Source organism: Chrysemys picta, chromosome 3 (genome assembly GCF_011386835.1).
Source record: "Chrysemys picta bellii isolate R12L10 chromosome 3, ASM1138683v2, whole genome shotgun sequence".
In the NCBI taxonomy this organism is placed as follows: Eukaryota; Metazoa; Chordata; order Testudines; family Emydidae; genus Chrysemys; species Chrysemys picta.
The window spans coordinates 18,846,207-18,866,524 of NC_088793.1; the positions used below are offsets into that span (position 1 = coordinate 18,846,207).

At 46.2% G+C, this 20,318-nt stretch overlaps 1 protein-coding gene across 2 annotated transcripts in view; it reads right to left on the reverse strand.

Annotated features, from left to right (window-relative positions):
- TNFRSF21 (TNF receptor superfamily member 21) overlaps positions 1–20,027 on the reverse strand; it is a 67,162-nt gene extending 47,135 nt beyond the window's left edge. The window contains exons 1-2 of one of the 2 annotated variants that reach the window (XM_005297361.5): positions 19,762–20,027; positions 370–1,024 (exon numbers count right to left, since the gene is read on the reverse strand). In XM_005297361.5, coding sequence (XP_005297418.2) covers positions 370–1,024; positions 19,762–19,842 — 736 coding nt within the window. In that variant the 5' untranslated portion in view covers positions 19,843–20,027. The remainder of the gene's footprint in view (positions 1–369; positions 1,025–19,761) is intronic. The other variant, XM_065587561.1, reaches the window with a different exon arrangement.
- Between the last annotated feature and the right edge of the window lie 291 nt (positions 20,028–20,318).

A 20,318-nucleotide genomic window follows, 5' to 3' on the forward strand; every position in this document is an offset into this window, starting at 1 on the left:
AGGCCATCACGGTACATATAAAAATACTACTGGAAATGAGATAGTTTCTAGGGTGTTACAGTTTCAAGCTTCCAACTCTCCTGCAGAAACCACTGTTGGAACAAGGTCCTCTCTGTTCTAGCATGTTGGTTTAGTACAGATGGGAGTGAACTGCTTTTTAAGTGTGTTCCCAAACTGTGTTACAGCCTTAAAGAGCAGCAGTGTAGTTTGAGCCCATCAATGGTGCAAGAGCAAGTGCCCTTTTAACAGCATCAAGGAGCCTAGAGTTTTGCAATTCGGTCCCCCCAACTGAAATAGCTGGATTTTTGCTTCACTGCAGCAACATAACAGGCTTAAATTACAGCTATCTTTTTAGTGGGAAAAATCTACCTTCGGGAAGAAAAGTGGTAGACAGAACTTCATAGTTTACATCATCCTCTTCTGGGCTCAGTGAAGACATAACTGTGTTAGGAAGAGATGACGAGAACCCACAGATGTTATCGCTTTCCTTAGTTCCTGTCTTTATCACCACCATATTCTTCCTAAAGCAGTTAGTGAATGTTTTGCATCTTATCACACTGGAAGGCACATCAGAAAAGGTACCACGAGGGCATGGTTTACATCTAACATCTTCAGTCTCCGTTCCTTTCTTTCGCACGCCCCAGCCAACTGGGCAGACTGAATGAGGGACGCAGGTATCATTAAACTGAAAGGTACCAGAGGGGCAAGTGCACTCGCGGTCAGTCAAGGCAGTACAGTGTGTTTTCTCCACCATTGGCAGTTCGCAAGGTTTTCGACAGACGTGGCATCTCTCTATACCATTTTCATGCCTAGTAAAAGTCCCATCTGCACAAGGGCTACACTCTCTTAAGGTTGTCTTTGTACAGTGCTTAGACACATAAGTTCCCGCTGGACATCTGTCACAGATCAGCTCTTTGTTAGTGGCACGGTCTAGGTGGTGATATTTTCCAGAGGAGAGGCTTATGGCATTCTGTTCAGAAGTCAGCTTCGGCTGAGCACCAGTGGTGCCAAGAAACACAAGTACCTGAAAGAGAGAAATATGCAAGATTATTAATAATAAAAAGTAACAGTGAGCCCTATATAAGATCTATCCCTTCACCAACCAGTATTTGGTTAACATTGGAGAGTCAGCCAAGGTAACTTCCTGCTTCTTGTACAGTACTGAGAACAGCCCAGCTGTCCCCAACAACGTTGGGTAGACCGGAGAGGTGGGATAAACCAGGATAAAGTTCTAGTATTCAAGGGAGAAGTGGCCAGTGTGGCTATGGATTTAGCAGAAGGGGATGCAGAGGAGAGAATGGATTTTGAAGATGTAGGATTTAGCCGATGCCTGGATGCAACAAGGAGCGGACTATAGTCATTTTGATGCTTATAGCACCTTACATTTAGTCTATCTGAACAGCACAGTGTAAGCACTACTTCCTGTCCTTGAAGGGATTACAGCTAGCTTGAGAGAAGAGGGATTCCATCAGCACAGCAAACTTTGGGGGGGTGGTGCTCCTACACTGACAGTAAAACTCTTCTGTCAGCATACACTGTGTCTACGCTCTATAGGAAGATGCCAACATAGCTCTGCTGACACAGACGTGCAGGTGTAGTTTCTGAAGTACAGCTATAACTGAAGTTTTAAACAAACTGAACGCCTCTCTACTGGGGGACCATAGCAGATGCTGAGGAAATTGTGCTACGATACAGGTGAGCCCCAAACATAGGGATGGAGAAGTTTACAAACTGATCAGCAATTGGGCCAGAGATTTACATTCATTCATATGCAAGACAGGCAGATCGCCACACTAGAGTGTTTTATAACTGGATTATGTTATTAGGTTTTTCATACTATAGAATAAGACTCCTGCTAGATAATATGGTTTTGTTTACATATGCCACTATATTAGTGTTTTAACCCCATAATCTACTATGTTAGAGGCATTTCATTAAGATATTGATTTTCAGATAGTCTCAAATGCATTGTGAAGATGAAATAATTTTTTGTTTTTAAAGGGAGGAGAAATGTTACGTCTTATATCGTTATTCACATCCTATGTCTTGCTGTAATCCAGTTCAACGGCATATGGGGCATAGGTTCAATTCCACATCCCAGTTCTTTGGGCTGATGTTCAAGTTTTTAAGGCACTGACCTGCCATGCAGCAAACTAGGATTTGATTCTGGCTAAACTGGGATTGTGAATCATTCTTCAATAGCTATTTTCACTTTGTGTCCAGGATTTCTTCCTCTACCCACCCCTAGTTGGCTGCCCCAGTTTTCACTCTTCAAGTGCAGGCGAGTGCCCCAAGTCTCCTATAGATTTCACATAAAAGGTGCCAACGGAATAAAAAAATCCAATTAGAACTGAAAGAATATCAGTAGGGAAGGCTGTTGCAACACCATACCCCACCACAGGGCATCATGCGATATGTGCAGAGTTCTAGAGGACAACTTTCAAATCGTTACAAAATGTAGAAGTTTGATAAATAAATCTACGTCAAAATTACTTCAGAATAAAAAGTCAACCTTTTTCAATTTGCTGATCCCTAAAAAATTTCAAATGGAGGTGCGGACCTCTTTGGAAATCTTAGTGATAGTTTGCAGACCTCCAAGGGTCTGCAGACCACAGGTTGAAAGCCACTGTTTTACGGTAACAACCACCTTTTGTGGACCCCTTAGACATGGTCTTCAGACCGCCAGGGGTTTGCAGACCACAGGTTGAAAACCCCCTCCAGGGGTCTGTTTCAGAAATCAAGTTTGGGAGTTCAGTTATTACACTGAAGATTTAATTAAACACTGAAAGGACTACTGGGATTGAGACTAATAAAACCTATGTATTTTAATCCAACAGCTGGGGAAATACATCACTTTGCTGTACTATTTTGTTACTTGCTCTGCTACCTATTCTGGGAAATCAGCCAAGGAGAAATATTTAAAAACCCAACAAACATGACGCTGCAAAAAGGATACCAGTGGAAGAGCAAATTACACTGCATCATTTTTGGTGCAGTCTCCAGCTTCCTGGAAACTTGTACGCTCAGTCTAGCATATTTACATTTCCCCTGCTAAATAATTTATGGCCAAGGATTTGTACAAAACACATAATATTTTATAAAGGAGCAATTACTTGTGTTCAGAAGTTGACAAGGATGCTTCAGCTGACATGCCAAATATCGTACATCAAACAATTGTTCTGACAGTAAATAAAGGATTGCATAAAATGCTTCTCCCCCTCCCCAATACAGGGGAGGGGGAAAAAAAAGAGGGGGGGGGGCTCTTGCTACAGATTGGGAAACCTCCTGCTTAGGCCAACCTAGCTACGTAGCTCAGGAGTGTGAAAAACCTCACACCTTGAAAGATGTACTTAAGCCGATCTAAACCCTGGTATAAATACCACTAGGTTGATAGAAGAATTCCTCTGTCGATCTAACTACCACCTCTCGAGGGGGTGGATTAAAAACCCCTCCTGTTGCTGTACAAGTATCTACACTACAGCACTACACTGACACAGTTGCAGGTAAACCCTCAGGGTATGTGTCATAACTATAAAGGGAAGGGTGTAACAGTTCTCCTGTGTACAGTACTCTATAAAATCCCTCCTGACCAGAGACTCCAAAATCCTTTTACCTGTAAAGGGTTAAGAAGCTCAGGTAACCTGGCTGACACCTGACCCAAAGGACCAATAAGGGGACAAGATACTTTCAAATCTTGGGGGGGGGGGGGGGGAGGCTTTTGTTTGTGCTCTTTGTTTGGGAGTCGCTCTTGGGACTGAGAGGGACCAGATATCAATCCAGGTTCTCCACATCTTTCTAAACAAGTCTCTCATATTTCAAACTTGTAAGTAAACAGCCAGGTAAGGCGTGTTAGTTTTACTTTGTTTTCTCAACTTGTAAATGTACCTTTTACTAGAGTGTTTATCTCTGTTTGCTGTACTTTGAACCTGAGGCTAGGGGGGGGGGGGGGTCCTCTGAGCTCTTTAAGTTTGATTACCCTGTAAAGTTATTTTCCATACTGATTTTATAGAGATGATTTTTACCTTTTTTCTTTAATTAAAAGCCTTCTTTTTAAGAACCTGATTGATTTTTCCTTGTTTTTAGATCCAAGGGGGTTGGATCTTGATCCACCAGAAGTTGGTGGGAGGAAGGAGGGGGGATGGTTAATTTCTCCTTGTTTTAAGATCCAAGGGGTTTGGATCTGTATTCACCAGGGAATTGGTGAAGAGTTTCTCAAGGCTTCCCAGGGAAGGGAATAAGCTTTGGGAATGGTGGCAGCGGACCAGATCTAAGCTGGTAGTTAAGCTTAGAAGTTTTCATGCAGGCCCCCACATTTGTACCCTAAAGTTCAGAGTGGGGAAGCAGCCTTGACAGTATGTCTACACTATGAAGACTATAAATGCAGCCTACAAGGGGTTTTATCTGTTGGTGAAGGAACTTCCCCGCCCCACAGCTCAACTGGTCCAACCAATATTGATCTGCCTTTGGTTTGTTGCCCTTCTGGCTCCAGCAGGAGGAAAAAGGGTTGCTTAGCTCTTTCAGATTATGTATTTATTAACAGGGTTTGAAATCTGGCTCATCCAGGGAAGAGTTTTGGGCCAGGCACGTGGTGCCAGACTTCTTCCCTGGAGAGAGAAGCAGAGGGGCTGCAGTTTTGCCAGGGGCGGGGGCATGAAGATTTCAGAGTGCTGCAAGACATGCTGTTTCTTTAAGAGAGGGACCAGCTGCAGGTGGTGTCAAGGGCTTTCTACATCTCACACAGCTCTGCTGCGCAGGAGGATAGGGCAGAATTGGGGGTGGGGGGAGGGTGACACATGGAGAGGCTCAGTGGATTTCTTGAGGTGGTGAAGATACATCGTCATCTGTTTTCTAACCCATTCTGATCACTTTAAATGTCTACCATTTTCTCCTCACTGTGGTAATTTTCTATAAAATACTCAGATAATTAAACCCAAATGAACCAACACCGGTAATTTCCAGTAGGAGTTACACTAGGACAACAGGGCAGAATTTGGCTCAGAGCCATTTTGTAACTACTTGTGGTTTAACTATACAGGATTTCATCACATTAGCAGACAGTGAGAGCCTGCCTGACCCCATTAACATCCTACCCCATCAAAGAAGGTGTGGCACTAGCAAACCACAGTAGGTTAAAACCAGCCGGTCAAGTAACCTGTGTGTGACTCTTAAAGGCGCATTACAATTGCAATGCCTCTCAATCAGGACAATTCACATGTGTGTGTGGGCATCAAAGAGATGTTAAAAGGGCTAGGCCCATTCATTTGTGTTGATAAGAGATCAAGGAAGAGGCTGTGCATAGGTTTTCCTCTGTCTATATCCTGTAGCTCTAATTAATCTTAAGATCAAAGATGTGTATATACTGCATGAATCTAATGAATATTACCTACATTGTCTCCAGCTTATCTATCCCTGTTATGAACGATCAGCAATTGCCTTTTGTAAATCAGTGCAGCTGGATTATCTTTGTATGCATAGGAAATAGAATGTTAACTTCAAAGGGTGGGTCCTTCTGGACTCAACAATGAGGAATCCGGACACATGCTGTGCTCAAAACGCTTGGCAGCCTGTTTCAGCTATAAAAGAAAAACCGTGGGCTTGATCTTGCCATCTCTGGTCTGCTGAACTTTAACAGGGAAAGTCTGAGCCATTGGATGGAGAGCTCCAAGTAATTACTTGGGACGCTCTGAGAGCTCCATGGAAAACACGACATCTAAACTGTCATTTGAACTTGGACTCCAATCTTTTGATGAACCAGAGAGACTTATTACAAACTGGCAGATTTAACATCACTGTTATTATCCTGATCTACAAATTCTGAAATCCACTGTAATGTATAGGATTCATTTTAACCTCTTAATAACGGTCTTCCTTTAGCTTCAGAGGGGTAGCCGTATTAGTCTGAATCTGTAAAAAGCAACAGAGGGTCCTGTGGCACCTTTAAGACTAACAGAAGTATTGGAGCATAAGCTTTCATGGGTGAATGCCCGCTTCCTTTAGCTTGTAGTTACTGGCTAGAACTGGCTACCAGCATGGTTTTTGGCTAAGATCTGAAGTATATTTTGATCTGGGGAGTGTGTCTGGCTCTTTGGAACTGGAAGAACCGAATATATGTGATTCTTGGTTTTAATAATCATTTATCACAGAAGTCTGGTTTGTCTGGGCAGTACAAATAAGAGGCTAGAGGGGCTGAAGGGGACTGTCTATGGCTTCATAATAACCAGTACAGTATTTTGGAAGCACACATTTGTTATTGGCTTGGTGAAATCTTATGCTAGAATGTACCACCAGTTTGAGGTACCTGTCCTATTTTTGGCAGTCTGACAAGAGATTGGCACTCTTAGCTGTTTTCCACACCAAGCAGCATGACAGAAGGTCTCCCCTCTCCCCGTTTAATTGCCACTGCAAACAATGGGGTGGGGTGGGGAGGATCCCCAAATGGCAGGTTTGCAGAACTGAGCCTAAGGAAGTATCCATGTCAGGAGGGGCAACAAAAGCAAAATCGTGTTCCAAGCAGACGTGTTTAAAAAATAAATAATTGCTGCTTATAGTTTATCCCAGTGTTAAGAGGTACTTTAGGTTTACCAGATTTTCAGCTCAGTCTCAGGACAGCAGGTTTATAAAATCTCGATCATTAACATTTGTATTGCTTTAGTTAAGGCTACAGTTCCCGTTTTAAGGAGGGACTCTGTCAACATTCATCTGAAGATGCTGTGCCTCCTACAGTAACATTAGTGAATCTCTTTGGTTTTACTTTGTGCATTTGACAGCACTTTTGCATATAATTAGTTTCACTCTCTCCCTGCTGTACAGTGAGCTTCTCCTTTGCTGGAAGTGCCTTAGAAACAGGTAAGAAGAAAAAACCCTTAGAAGTTTTTGGGGGATTTTTTTTTAGAAGTAGGTTCTCAAGACATACAGTTCAGCAGGAGAGATCAGAAATCAGATTTTTTAAAAAGTTTCCAGAAATTTTGAATCATCACAGAATCAGAGTTAGAAGGGGCCGCAAGGTCCTCTAGTCTAACAGTGTCCCTTTAATATACTGTAACCGAGCACCATTTGCTGACAGCTAAAAAAAGGGACAAGAGTTTGAGTCCACTTGAATCGAATCTCTTCGGTTGTTGTCAGATTGCACAGATGCCAAATACAAATTTTGATCATCAGCAATGAATATGCTCAAGTTGATTTGATTTTTTTAATAGGAGTGCATGGTGAGCTTCTAGTTCATATAGTATTTTGAATCTTCCATAGCTTTAATTTCTTTTAATAAGCAGGAGTGTTAAAGCAATGACAACAAGAAGAGCCAAGAATTTCAGAGTTAAGGCTGACTTGAGGCTGTAATTGTCATACCACAGTAAAGACGAGGCAAGAGCAGAACATACCTCTAAACAGTCCTGGGAGTGTCCAGCTTTGACCCGTGTCCCCCCCCCCCAACTCCTCATTCCTGGTTCAAGTGGCTCTTGTCCCATGCAGCTTCGCTGCAATGTTTGAAGTGGGGAGCTGAGATCAACCTGGCTCCTGCTGCATAGGGTCACAACATCACTGAGATTTGGCCCAGCCGCTCCATCCTTAAGTTGCAATGCCACCCCGTGTGCTGGGGTCAGGTTCCAGCACCTGAAGCCAAGCCCAGACAGCCCGCTCCACTGCAGGGTGGGCGCTCTCTCTCTCTCTCTACAACCCCTCCCCTGATTCTCAGGGCAAGACCCATCCTACTTTAGCCAGTGGAAATGTTAGGAGGTATGGCACAATAAGTCCAGGACAGGTGGAGTACCACACTTCACCTGAAATCATGCCTACACAGGGAAAACGCTGTGTTAACATACAATGTTCAACTGACCTCGTCCAGGCTAAGAGACAATACAAGCCTTGGGTTACCTAAAGCTTTATTTTGTGTTTCAACATTAAAAGGCAACTTTTGTATTCTTATTCCAACCTAGAGCCACCCCAAAAACCAGGAGAGATCAACTAGTGTGAGCACAAACAAGAGACTAACAGGACACTTACATATCGTGAAACAAATTGTATCTAAAGTAGGGCTGTCAAATAATCGCAGTTAACGCAAGCGATTAACTCAAAAAATTAATCACAATTAATCGCAGTTTTAAATCGCACTGTTAAACAACAGACTACCAATTTAAATTTATTAAATATTTTTGGATTTTTTCTACATTTTCAAATATATTGATTTCAATTACAACACAGAATAAAAGTGTACACTGCTCACTTTATATTACTTTTGATTATCATTTTTACAGTGCAAATATTTGTAAACAAAAGAAACAGTATTTTTCAATTCACCTCATACAAGTACTGTAAGTGCAATCTCTTTATTGTGAAAGTGCAACTTACAAATGTAGATTTTTTTTTTGTTATATAACTGCATTCAAAAACAAAACAACGCAAAACTTTAGAGCCTACAAATCCACACAGTCCTACTTTTCATTCAGCCAAACAAGTTTGTTTACATTTATGAGAGATAACGCTGTGAACTTCCTATTTACGTCACCATTCCAGAGGACATGCTTCCATGCTGATGACGCTCCTTAAAAAAAAACAATGTGTTAACTAAACTTGTGACTGAACTCCTTGGGAGAGAATTGTATGCAGATAACACAAAGAGCAAAAGACATTCTGCCATATATTTCATATAATAGCAATCTCGGATGTGACTCAGCACATGCTCATTTTAAAAACACTTTCACTGCAGATTTGACAAAATGCAAAGAAGGTACCAATGTGAGATTTTTAAAGATAGCTACAGCACTCAACCCAAGGTTTAAGATTCTGAAGTGCCTTTCAAAGTCTGAGAGGGACGAGATGTGGAGCATGCTTTCAGAAGTCTTAAAAGAGCAACACTCTGATGCTGAAACTACTGCACCCGAACCACCAAAAAAGAAAATCAACCTTGTGCTGGTGGCATCTGACTCAGATTATCAAAATGAACATGCGTCAGTCCGCACTGTTTTGGATTGTTAGTGAGCAGACCCCTCCTCAGCATGAATGCATGTCCCCTGGAATGGTGGTTGAAGCACGAAGGGGCATACGAATGTTTAGCATATCTGGCACGTAAATACCTTGCAATGCTTGCTAGAAGGTATCATGAGAATACCTGTTCTTACTTTCAGGTGACATTGAACAAGAAGCGGGCAGCATTATCGCCTGCAAATGTAAACAAACTTGTTTGTCTGAGCGATTGGCTGAACAAGAAATAGGACTGAGTGGACTTTTAGGATCTAAAGTTATACATTGTTTTGTTTTTGAATGCAGTTTTTTTTGTACATAATTCTACATTTGTAAGTTCAACTTTCATGATAAAGTGATTGCACTACAGTACTTGTAATGGGGAACCTGAAAAATACTATTTCTTTTGGTTTTTTACAGTGCAAATATTTGTAATAAAAAATAAATATAAAGTGAGCACTGTATGCTTTGTATTCTGTGTTATAATTGAAATCAATTTATTTAAAAATGTAAACATCCAAAAATATTTAAATAAATTGTATTTTATTGTTTAATCGCATGCATAATTTCTTTAATCACGTGCTTAATCCCAATTTTAATAGCTTGACAGCCCCAATCTAAAGCCATTAACATCTGAACCCTGTCAACTAGATCAGAACAGACTATTAACTGGCAAAAAACTTTATTAAAGGCAGAGTTAAGGTTACTCAGTGACAGTGCAAGTCCTTCCAGAATGTCGAGTTCAGATGAACTCAAACTTCTGAAAACCATGAAATACAGTATTAAGGTAAACACCCCTACGTCCTTAACACTAGCCTCATGGAGCTGGAAAGAGCCACTGGGAATTATCTGCATCTACTCCAGCTGCATTCACTGTGTTAAGTGTAGTTATATTGAATGGTAGAGGAATTAGTTGGGGCAACTTGGAAGAGCTGTGACATGAGGCTCAGGTGATCAGAAGTCCCGATTTTATAGGGACAGTCCTGATTTTGGGGTCTTTTTCTTACATAGGCTCCTATACCCCCCAACCTGTGTCCTGATTTTTCATACTTGCTGTCTGGTCACCCTACGAGGCGATCTCATAGTGAGGCGGGATACGAGACTAGCCTGTGGTTTTAATAATGGGTAAGGGAAAGTATAGGATTAGATGGTATCCCGTGTGGAAGCCATGAAATGGTTGTTAAATTTTACAAGCATGGTATTCTGACGGGGGAATAGGCTCAGTATTTGAGTGTAGAGCATGTGCGGGTAGCACCTGTCCATTAGTGCCAAGGCAGAGTATGTGTGTGTGTTATGGTCAGATGGGGCAGTACTCAAAGAGGGCAGAGTTAGGGATGTGTAGGCCTACACTTTAGCTCCCTATTTCTTTGTTTTCATCCCTTTCCATATGGGCCATATGGTTGCTATGAGATTCCCTTCTGGTCCTCCCCACCCCCAGTAAATTTTGTTGTAATGGAATGGGGACAAGTCGGGCTCTGAAATGTCTGCAACATGTTAAAAGAGATGGTGAGAGGCAGATTTTTCCCCAAAGGTCCTAGTTCAGTCTCAGATTTCTGCCCAAGGTGGGTTTTAGCCTTCAAAGTTGCAGGCTCAGAGGTGTTAAGTGGCCCATTCATCTCAATGAGATGTTCTCAGCTGAAAGAATATTTGATGGAAATGAACACAGCCTGAAACAGCAGCTCTGAGACATGTGAACTGCTCTGTTCACGTCAGTGAGTGTTCCCTTCTCCTCTTCCCACTGCTGGAGAGTTTCTGATGTGTATGCAGCAGGGCCAGCTTTAGCAGGTGCGGGGCCCCACGCTGGGATGCGAATTGTCTCACGCGCCCCCCCCCCCCTCGCTGTCCCCTTGGATCCCTCTACAAATCCCCACTCCTCAGTCCCGCCCCATTGGATCCCTCCCCAAATCCCTGCCCTGGCCCCGCCTCTTCCCCAAGCACACACATTCCTCCTCCTCACCCCTCCCTCCCAGGCTTGCGCTGATCAGCTGTATGGCGGCACAAGTGCTGGGGGCGGGGGGGGGGGGGAAAGCAGGACTCTGCTTCCCCCCCCCCATCCCGCTCCCCCAGCAGCCCTGGACATTGCAGGGCCCTCTTAGGCGCGGGGCCCCATTCCGGGGAATCGGCTTAAAGCCGGCCCTGGTGTGCAGTATATCAACTCTTCACCCCAATGTCAGCAGTGTGTTCTTGGTGCATGTGTCAAACCTGCCTGCTCTAAGATCCCCACCCAGAGGGGCACAACTTCCCCAGACATCGGTACATACGGAGGGGCTCACACCCAGAAAGACAAGCACACACCTCCCCCCCCCCCCCCCCAACTGAGAACCTGGTTCACATGAAGGAGGCCAGGGATGGGGCTCAGACCCCCACAGATGTGCAGGGCCCCACAGGTCATGGCAGGCACACAGGACAGATAGCAGGCTCGGACAGCACTGGGACAGCAGGGACCCCAGATCCAGCTCACAGAGGGAGATAGGAGTGGGGCTCAGACCCCTGAAAAACAAGCCCTCTCCCCACAGAATTTGACTCTCATTCCCATAGATAGGCAGGGCTCTCCCAGATACTGCTCTACACATGGGGCAGGGAGTGGGGCTCAGACACTCCCAGAAAGGCAAGGCCCCCACATACCAGCTCATATTGGACAGTAAGAGGGGCTCAGACCTCCTGGATCCTGGCGTGCGTGCACGGATTCAGACAAGACACCAGCTGGGCTTGAGCTATCCAGCTGGTGTATAACTCTGAGAGCTAAGAATCCTTAACTCCTCAGCCTGCGCAGGCTTAGCATAAGCTATCAGAAGTGACAACGACCTCACGAACATGTTCCCACGCCCAACCAGAGAAGCAAACTCTTTCAAATAATGTTTGATTTGACTTCCCCCATAGGGCTGGTGTGTGCCATGCACTCTGTTGGGGGTAACCGTCAAGTGTCTGAGATCCTAGTGCAACGATCTGAGCCTTGGTTTGGTCTCTAGCTGGGAGCAAAAATAAAGTGTAAAGAAAAAAAAAAAACTGGTTATTTTTAGGGGCTGTTTCTTTGGAACCCTGGGTCAAGTAGCCCCAAACTTGGATCGCTAACAAAACCCCGTTCACCATGAGACCACTCAGATTGCATTGAAATTTGGTAATCGTCTAGATTTTAGAGCACTCAGAAGAGCCAAGTTTTAAACAGAAAGCTGGTCTTCATGTTCACTAGAGCAGAGCAATTGCTCTACTGTGACAGTGGACTTGCTTAACTTTAAAACGGGGAAGGGAGCACTCCTGTTTCCCCAGATCAAGAGGGAGAAGTTGTGGAGTTGTATACTATCCCTAGTAGGGCCAGCTAGTTCATTTTTTCAACATAGGAGTGCTCTTCTCATGGCACGTTCAGTCTGGTCCAGTGGATAAAACACTAGATTGGAATCCAGGGTCTCTTCTTGGCTCTGCCATCCCTTGCCCAAAGTGACACTTCACCTCTGTGTCCCCTCCCACTCTTATCTTGACAAAGGCCTGGTCTACACTGGACAGCACTAGGTCAACAGAATTCTCCTGGCAAATTAGCTACCTCCTCTGGGTGAGGTACAGCAGATATCCCAACAGCAGAACCCCTCCCATCAGCGTAGGTAGTGTCTTCACTGAAGTGCTAGAGCAGTACCGCTGCAGCATTTTAAGTGTAGACAAGCCCTAATCTTTAGTGGGAGGACTGTCCCCTATGCTACAGAACAGTGGGGCCCAGGTCTCAACTGAGGTCTCTGTGTACTACTGGAATACAAATAATTGGGATACATTAGTAACAATTATTTTGAGCTTGAAGCCTTTGTATAGACAATTACACTTCTGGGGGAAGAAGGAAGCAGCCCCTGTGTACAGCATTTTTTAATCCACATTTAATCTCTAAATTAAAATAGAGCTAGTAAGTATTAGCAGGGAAAGCATACAGCTGGGATTCTGATAACTTGAGCGCTTGTACCAATTTGCCAGACTGAAAACTCAGCTGTATCAGATACTGCCTAGTCTCCCATTCACCTGTGAATGCACTAACTAGCGTGGAGATAAGAACTCTGAATAGCCCACACGCACAGCCAGTTAGAGGTCGGCAGGTGTGTACCAGAGGGAGCATAGGCCACCAGTCACAAAAGCTTGAGGTAATGGTTTGGAAGCCAGGGCTGTACAGGGTGTCCAAAAGTTATTCAGTTTTGTTCTCCACACCGGCCCCCAGTGCACAAAGCTAACAATGCTTGTGTCACTTAGCTTGTGAAAGATTCAAGTGATGACAATGCGACAGCCAGGAACTACAAAAGGACATTAGTTAAAAATTAAGTCAGTGTTGATAACAGATTCCTCATTCCCATGACTTTCCTTAGTAAGGTCAAAACTCAGATCGAAGTAGCTGACCAAGCTAATACTTCTAATATCAACAGCTGCAGGAGCATGGGCAGAAGGTAGAGCTCCCCTTCAGGGAGGCTACCCTCAGCTCCGCCCCTTCCACCCCTTCTCACAGCAGGAGCCCCTCACCCCTGCCTCCTTCATGGCTGGAACCCCAGGCAGGCCCCCTCCCCCGACCTGGAGGAGCCCCAAGCCGGCCGAAGCCCCAAGCACCCCCGACCCACCACCTGCCTGGAGGAGTCCCAAGCCAGCTGCAGCCATGCCGCACCTCCTCTCCCCAGACTCCAAGCCGCCCGGGGAAAAGCATCTCTGTTTGATATGCCCCATGCAAGTCTCAGCCGGCTGATGAGGCTACTCAGGTTCCCGGGTTCATCAGTAATCTCCTTGGAGTCCAGAGGAAGCTGAATAGCACATACCGTCGCCTCAGCTGCCCCGGAACCTGCATGGGTCATAATAAATCAAAAACTTCCCCCCCAAAACTCTGCAACCGGGTGGTCCGGCAGTAGCACCTATTATACCCACTGCCCATGTGCAGGAGCATAGGAATAATTAACTGAAACGTAAAGCATAATCCAATTCATTACGCAAATGCCAAAGAGTGAATTGCATGAAAAAATGAGGGGGGGGGGGGAGAATCTATCTTGTGCAAGATACATCTAGTCAGTATATCGGATTTCAAGTTGTTGCTACAGCACTGTTCTTAATGCCCAATATGCCCACTGAAGTTGCCATAAGCAGTGGAGAAAAGCATTCTGCATCCAGCGTGAATAAGAGCTGACACCCCAATTCTTTCCCCCACAAAAAGAGCTGGTCTACATTTGGGAGAGCAGTTCTCACTCAGTCATAATGCAGTGTGCCAGAACATCTCTCATGTCAAAAGATGCACTTCCATGAGTTTCCAGTCCATTCAAATATTTTAAGGGTTTAAACATCAAGGCAGTAGAGACATTTTGGAGTGCTACAAGGGAGCTTTAACTAGGACAAATTGGGAAAGGGGGAAATTCAGGCTGGCTATCAAAACGTCTCCATCAGCTCTGGCCATGCTACCCTCTATTTGATTCCCTTCACTAGCTCCTGTTTCTTTCCACATCAGTCAAACTTGTCACCCTCATCTTCATCCCACTGTACAACTCCCCATGCCCTCTGCTCAGCCCACTTCTTACCTGGTTCTCTCTCCCACTATGGAGTGTTGCACTGACTCCTACATAAGCCCTCTACTGTTGCTCTCTTGCCCAGATTCCGAAAAAGCACAGGCAACGTAATAAAGCTCGTCGGTCAGAAACCCTAAGAGCTAGCAGTAAAACTGAAATGGCCATGTCCATTACTCATGTGAGCTACCAGAGCTTCCTGATGCTTGTTGTCAACCTCAATCTTCCTTCCGCTTCACCTCCAGGCTGTGTTTGTTACCCGAGGTGTTTTCTTTGTCTCAAATTCAGCCCCAGTTCTGCCAACTGAGCACAGGACTTACCGTGACAAGCAGTCCCACTGTGGCTACTTATGGCAGTAAGCACTAAACCCAACAGTAAGTGTTTACAAAACTGGGCCTTAGTTGGTAAGCTCTCCGGGTCGGAGATACCGTATCTATTGTAAGTACTTGTGGCACCTTAGAGACTAACAAATTTATTAGAGCATAAGCTTTCGTGGACTACAGCCCACTTCTTCGGATGCATCCGAAGAAGTGGGCTGTAGTCCACGAAAGCTTATGCTCTAATAAATTTGTTAGTCTCTAAGGTGCCACAAGTACTCCTGTTCTTCTTTTTGCGGATACAGACTAACACGGCTGTTACTCTGAAACGTATCTATTGTGTCAAGTATCAGGGGGTAGCCGTGTTAGTCTGTATCTACAAAAACAACAAGGAGTCTGGTGGCACCTTAAAGACTAAACAGATTTATTTGGGCATAAGCTTTCGAAGAAGTGAGGTTTTTACTCACGAAAGCTTATGCCCAAATAAATCTGTTAGTCTTTAAGGTGCCACCAGACTCCTCGTATCTATTGCTATACTCATTCCTCCTACAGCTTTGTCATGGTTTGTCCAATTTAGGACCTGATTCACTCCTTGCCCAAGTGAATCTGCTAGTGGTGCCAATGGAAATTTTGGCTGGACAAGTGGTTTGGGACCCTTAGATTCTACGACTCTCAAGACCTCGCTGCATCATCTTATTTCTGTAATGTCACACACACACTCACTCAAAGTTACTAAGGGAAGATCAAGGCACTGGTAAACTTAGGAAAGCGCACGGACAAAAAAAAAATCTGAGTGTGGGTCACATGACAGTAAGTTGGTAGAAACAAGAGCTGACGCGTAGGCAAGGACAGAGTTATAGTTAGCAGTGAACTTTGATGCTACAGCTGTTAGTCTGTGGAATTGCCTCTGGAGGGAAATGGCAAAATCTCACCACCTGGCACACAACTGAACTGGACATCACACTAGTAAATGTATAATGGGGAAAATCCTGTACAAGCAGAGTGAACTCTAGTTCCACTAAGTAAAGTGAGTTTTCACTTGTTAAATAAGCCATATGAGCAGTTTCATTTATGCAAGGATGATCCACTATAATTCATTTTCACTTGTGCTACTAAGTTTTGTTTAAAATCAAGCATAAGTTTTGTCACCTGTATTAAAGTGACAAATAAATGTTTTCCCTTCAGTTATGTACGATCATTGTTTTGGACACTCTTCCTCACTGCTAGTGGTTTTAGCTTTCCTAACTACACCTGCTTTCCTTTAGATTATGGGTCTGAAAAAAGCCACTTGTGCAGAGGACAGGATACCTTCTATCCCAGAGAGTAAAATCTCCAGGTCTGTTTCCATTCTCTCCTCCACCCCCAAGAGACAGGGGAGCAAGGCAACTAAGATAGTCTGGGTCTTAAACAGAGAAGAGAAGAAAATATGCTGCAAGTTATTTATTTTAACTTGAGTTTAATGATGGAGAGGTTCTTAAGGAAAGCAAATGAGTTCTCATTTGTAGAAGTGTTGAAGATATTCTAATTAGGTTTGATTTTTTTAAGGGAATACATGAATTTTGCTCTAACCTACCAATAGCCATTTTTAGGTCTGCATAGAATAATGAAATTTAAGGAACATGCAACCAAATTGTTCCATACTAATAAGCTGAAATAGTAGCAAGGCCTCATTCAGTCCCCACCTAAAGAGACAACGTGGGACATGACCAAGCTATAGGAAAAGCTGTGATGGTTAGTTCCTACCCTAGTACACATGGGAGAAATGAGACAAATGTTAAAAGTGTACACGGGACTACACATTTCTGTAGCACTTTATGAAGAGCAGGCACTGATCCTGTCCCATCATAAATGGCAACACTCTAGCTGACCTCAATAGGAACAGGCTTCCAAGGCCGCTACCCAACAACAAGCAGCACGCTCAAGTCCCCCTGCCTGCCTGAAGAGAAGTAAAGCAACAAGTGGGAGAATTCAAGCAAAAGAGTGTGAAAATTGATCAAGTAAAGGTAGATTAGGCTCCTTTAAAACTCACTGCTTTCAGCAATCTGAAAGAGTCACTGCCTGTTGCATGTTAAATGACCCTGTTAACGAATGATGCGAGGTAAACAGTTATGAACACAAGAAGGTTACATAACGTAATTATTGACTGATCAGATAGCCAGCTGTAGCTTCAGAACCACTACCAAGTTGCACTGTTTGTACCAATGGTAAAAACTATGAACAGGCATTTTATTTTTATACGTGAATCCGTGTAAGTGAATTTATTCTTGAATACAAGCCTCCAAGAAGGTGATAAGGATCATTAACCATTTAGTCTTGTCAGATCAATTAAGTTATCAAGTGATAGCCAGGGAAACACTGTCAGTAAGTTTCAGAGCCTGGGTAGTTTGTTCTCGGTAGTTTTTGCTGTTTAATACAGGGTGGTTTGCTCAATCATTTGTTATGATTGAGAATGAGGCCCTGATACAGACCATATTTTGGCAATTTATGAACCGAATCTGACCTTTTATTTTCTGAAAATCTTTAACATGGTGTCAAAATTAGTGTTCTTATATCTGAAGAAGTAATTCATTCGGTTTTCCATTTAACACCTTTATGACCTTAGTTTACTTTTCTTTATCCAGGGGATTCTTGTAGGGCCAGCAGTGACTTGCCAAGACCCACCCTGATCCAGAGAACAAACACATTCCTTAGCTATACAGTTCACTTGAGTACATAATTTATTTACCATCCACCTGGGTTAATTCTGACATACCAATTTACTGGTGTCTCCCGGGAAGGGAAATGGGGCAGTCTGTGTGTTAAAGCCTTACCTGCAGTGGAGGTAAACATTCAAATGAACTCTGCGCTCAGGCTACAGAACATTTCCATGTGAATATAAGACAGCCAACAGCATTGAGATGTGGTGAGCTTTCACGTCTCTCTCCACAAGGATTACAGCAAAACCTCACATTTCCCCTGTAAGGTGCTGAATACACAGTGCCATAGCAACAGCAATGCTCAGAAAGAGGGAGCTCTCACTCTACCAACCTCAGAAGATTTCTTAAGTCTAGACAGCAAAATTGCTTCCTTATGAATCCAGATTAAAATCAGAAATTCAACTCTCTCACTTGGGTTTATAATACATGCTATTGCAAGTCACCTCCTAAAGCCTTGCACTGGGGCCTTGTACTGATCAACCCTGCAAGAGCCAAGCACAAGATGCAGCCCTGTTAAATATCTTCAAGATGGGGCTGGCAAATAGAGAGGAGGATTCCTGGAATGGTGGGGGATTCATTCATCTGACTTCTATTAACATTTCCCAAAATCTCAGTTGTGTGTTTATTTCTGATGCAATTAGTTGTACAGTAACTGCCACATTTGTGGGTTAAGGGGGTGACATCTATCAGAGATGGCAGAGGTCTAAACAACTGGACAATCTATTTTCCTGTCCATGCAGGACTGTCCCCGACGTTGTCTAGTCTAATATCTTAGAAGTTCAGTTGTTAAAGTCATGAGTCTTGTGGCTGCCACCCCTTCCCTTGGGAAGACAATTCCATGGCCTAACACCTCTCGCTGTCGGGAATGATTCCCCTGATATTGCACCTAGAGGGACCCCCTCTCTATTCCACCCTTTTGATCCTAGTGCCACCACCCTGGGCAGATTTGGGAGGAGGCATGCACAGAAAAAAACAGTGCAAAGCTGCGCAGAGATCCCAGCAGCAACACATCCACCCTCTCCCACCCCCCAATCATCAATATACCCTTCTCACCACCCCAAAAGCAACACATGCACCCCCAGGCGACACCCATTGCCAGGGTGCCTCCTGCTGGGCAGTGGGAGATACCGGCTAGGATCCTGCCCCAGGGAGATGGGGAAAGAGGAGGCAGAGTCCAGGGGATGCAAGAAGAAGCTCCACCTCAATCCTCTTGGCTAGGGCTGAGGGCTTGCAGAAACCACCCCCTGGCTCTGGACACCTGCCCGCGGGTGGGAGCCGGGCCGATGGAGGAGGAAGCAGGGGGAGACGGTGCCCGCTCGGGGTGGGGGTTCCTAGGGTCTCGCCGCAGCCAGCGGCGGCAGCACCGTGCCATGACTCACTGCAGCGACAACAAACGGCTGCGCGGGCCGGGCGAGCGCGGCGCTGAGCCGAGTCGCAGCAGCCGGGCCAGCCCGGACAAAGGGGCCCGCGCGCTGCGGCAGGGGGCCGCGGCCCAGCCCACATGGCCCCCCACCCCAGCCGGCCTCCCTCCCACCCCCAGCCTCTCGGGCAGCGGGCGCCTCGTCCTCCGCGAGCGATGAACAGCCCGCCCCTGAGCCTGCATGAGCAGCCCCACGGTGCCCTGGCCCCCAACCCGCAATGCACAGCCCGTGTGCACTAACCCCGCACTCACCCCCCCAGCCCGGGCCCTCGCGATCCCAGCCCCTAGCCCCCCCATCAACAGCCCCCAGCCCGGGCCCTAACGATCCCAGCCCCTAGCCCCCCATCAACAGCCCCCTACTCCACTTAGCCCCATAAAAAGCCACCCTCATGCCCTAGCGCCCCCTGGTATCTCCATCAGCACCCCCATCCAAACCCTTCCCCATCCTCATATGCCAGTCCCTATCAGCAGCCCCCATCCCCTAGCGCTCCCATTCATCATCAGCAGCACCCGCACCACCCATCAAAACCCTTGCCCTTATCCATGTGCCTAGCCCGCCCCATCCATCCTCATCCCCCCATGTGCCCTACCCCCCCAATCCATGTGCCCTAGCCCGCCCCATCCATCCTCATCCCCCATGTGCCCTACCCCCCCCAATCCATGTGCCCTAGCCCGCCCCATCCATCCTCATCCCCCATGTGCCCTACCCCCCCCAATCCATGCCACGTGCCCTAGCCCTCCCCATCCATCCATCCATCCTCATCCCCCCCCATGTGCCCTAGCCCGCCCCATCCATCCATCTATCCTCATCCCCTCCCATATGCCCTCCCCAATCCATGCCATGCCCCCCCACCCGCAGCACTCACAATGAGAAGGCTGGAGATGGCTGCGGCTCTCCGGCCGGCCTGCGGGAAGGCGGCGGCGCGGCTGCTCGCAGAAGCCCCCATGGCTGGCTGCGGCGGTGCGGCTGGGTGTGGGGATGTCACAGCGCCATGGAGCCGGGGCCGGCCGGCAGCGAGAGCAGAGAGGGGCGCGCCTCGCCCGGCGCCGCAGCGTGCACGGCGGAGGAGCAGCCCATCTAGGCGCGGCGTCCTGGGCTGGTTTGGGGCGCTCAGCGGCGGCCGCTGCTCAACTGCGCGGCGGGGACCCCCGGCTGCGCGGCGCTCCGGCCCTCCGGCCCCAGCAGCGCGGGCTGCAGGCAGCGAGGGAGCAGGGCGAGGCGCCTGCTTCCCATTGCTACCACGGGGCTGTGCCAGCCTCACCGGCCGGCTTCAAACTAACAGCGCGCGGCAGGGCGGAGCGAGTAGGAGCCGCGCGAGGGAGAGGCGTGGCACACACGTGAGCCGGAAAGGGGCGGTGCCTCCCTTTGTTGCGTCAACCGGGGAAGACACAGCGCCCCCCAGCGTTCTGTCTGGGAATGGCA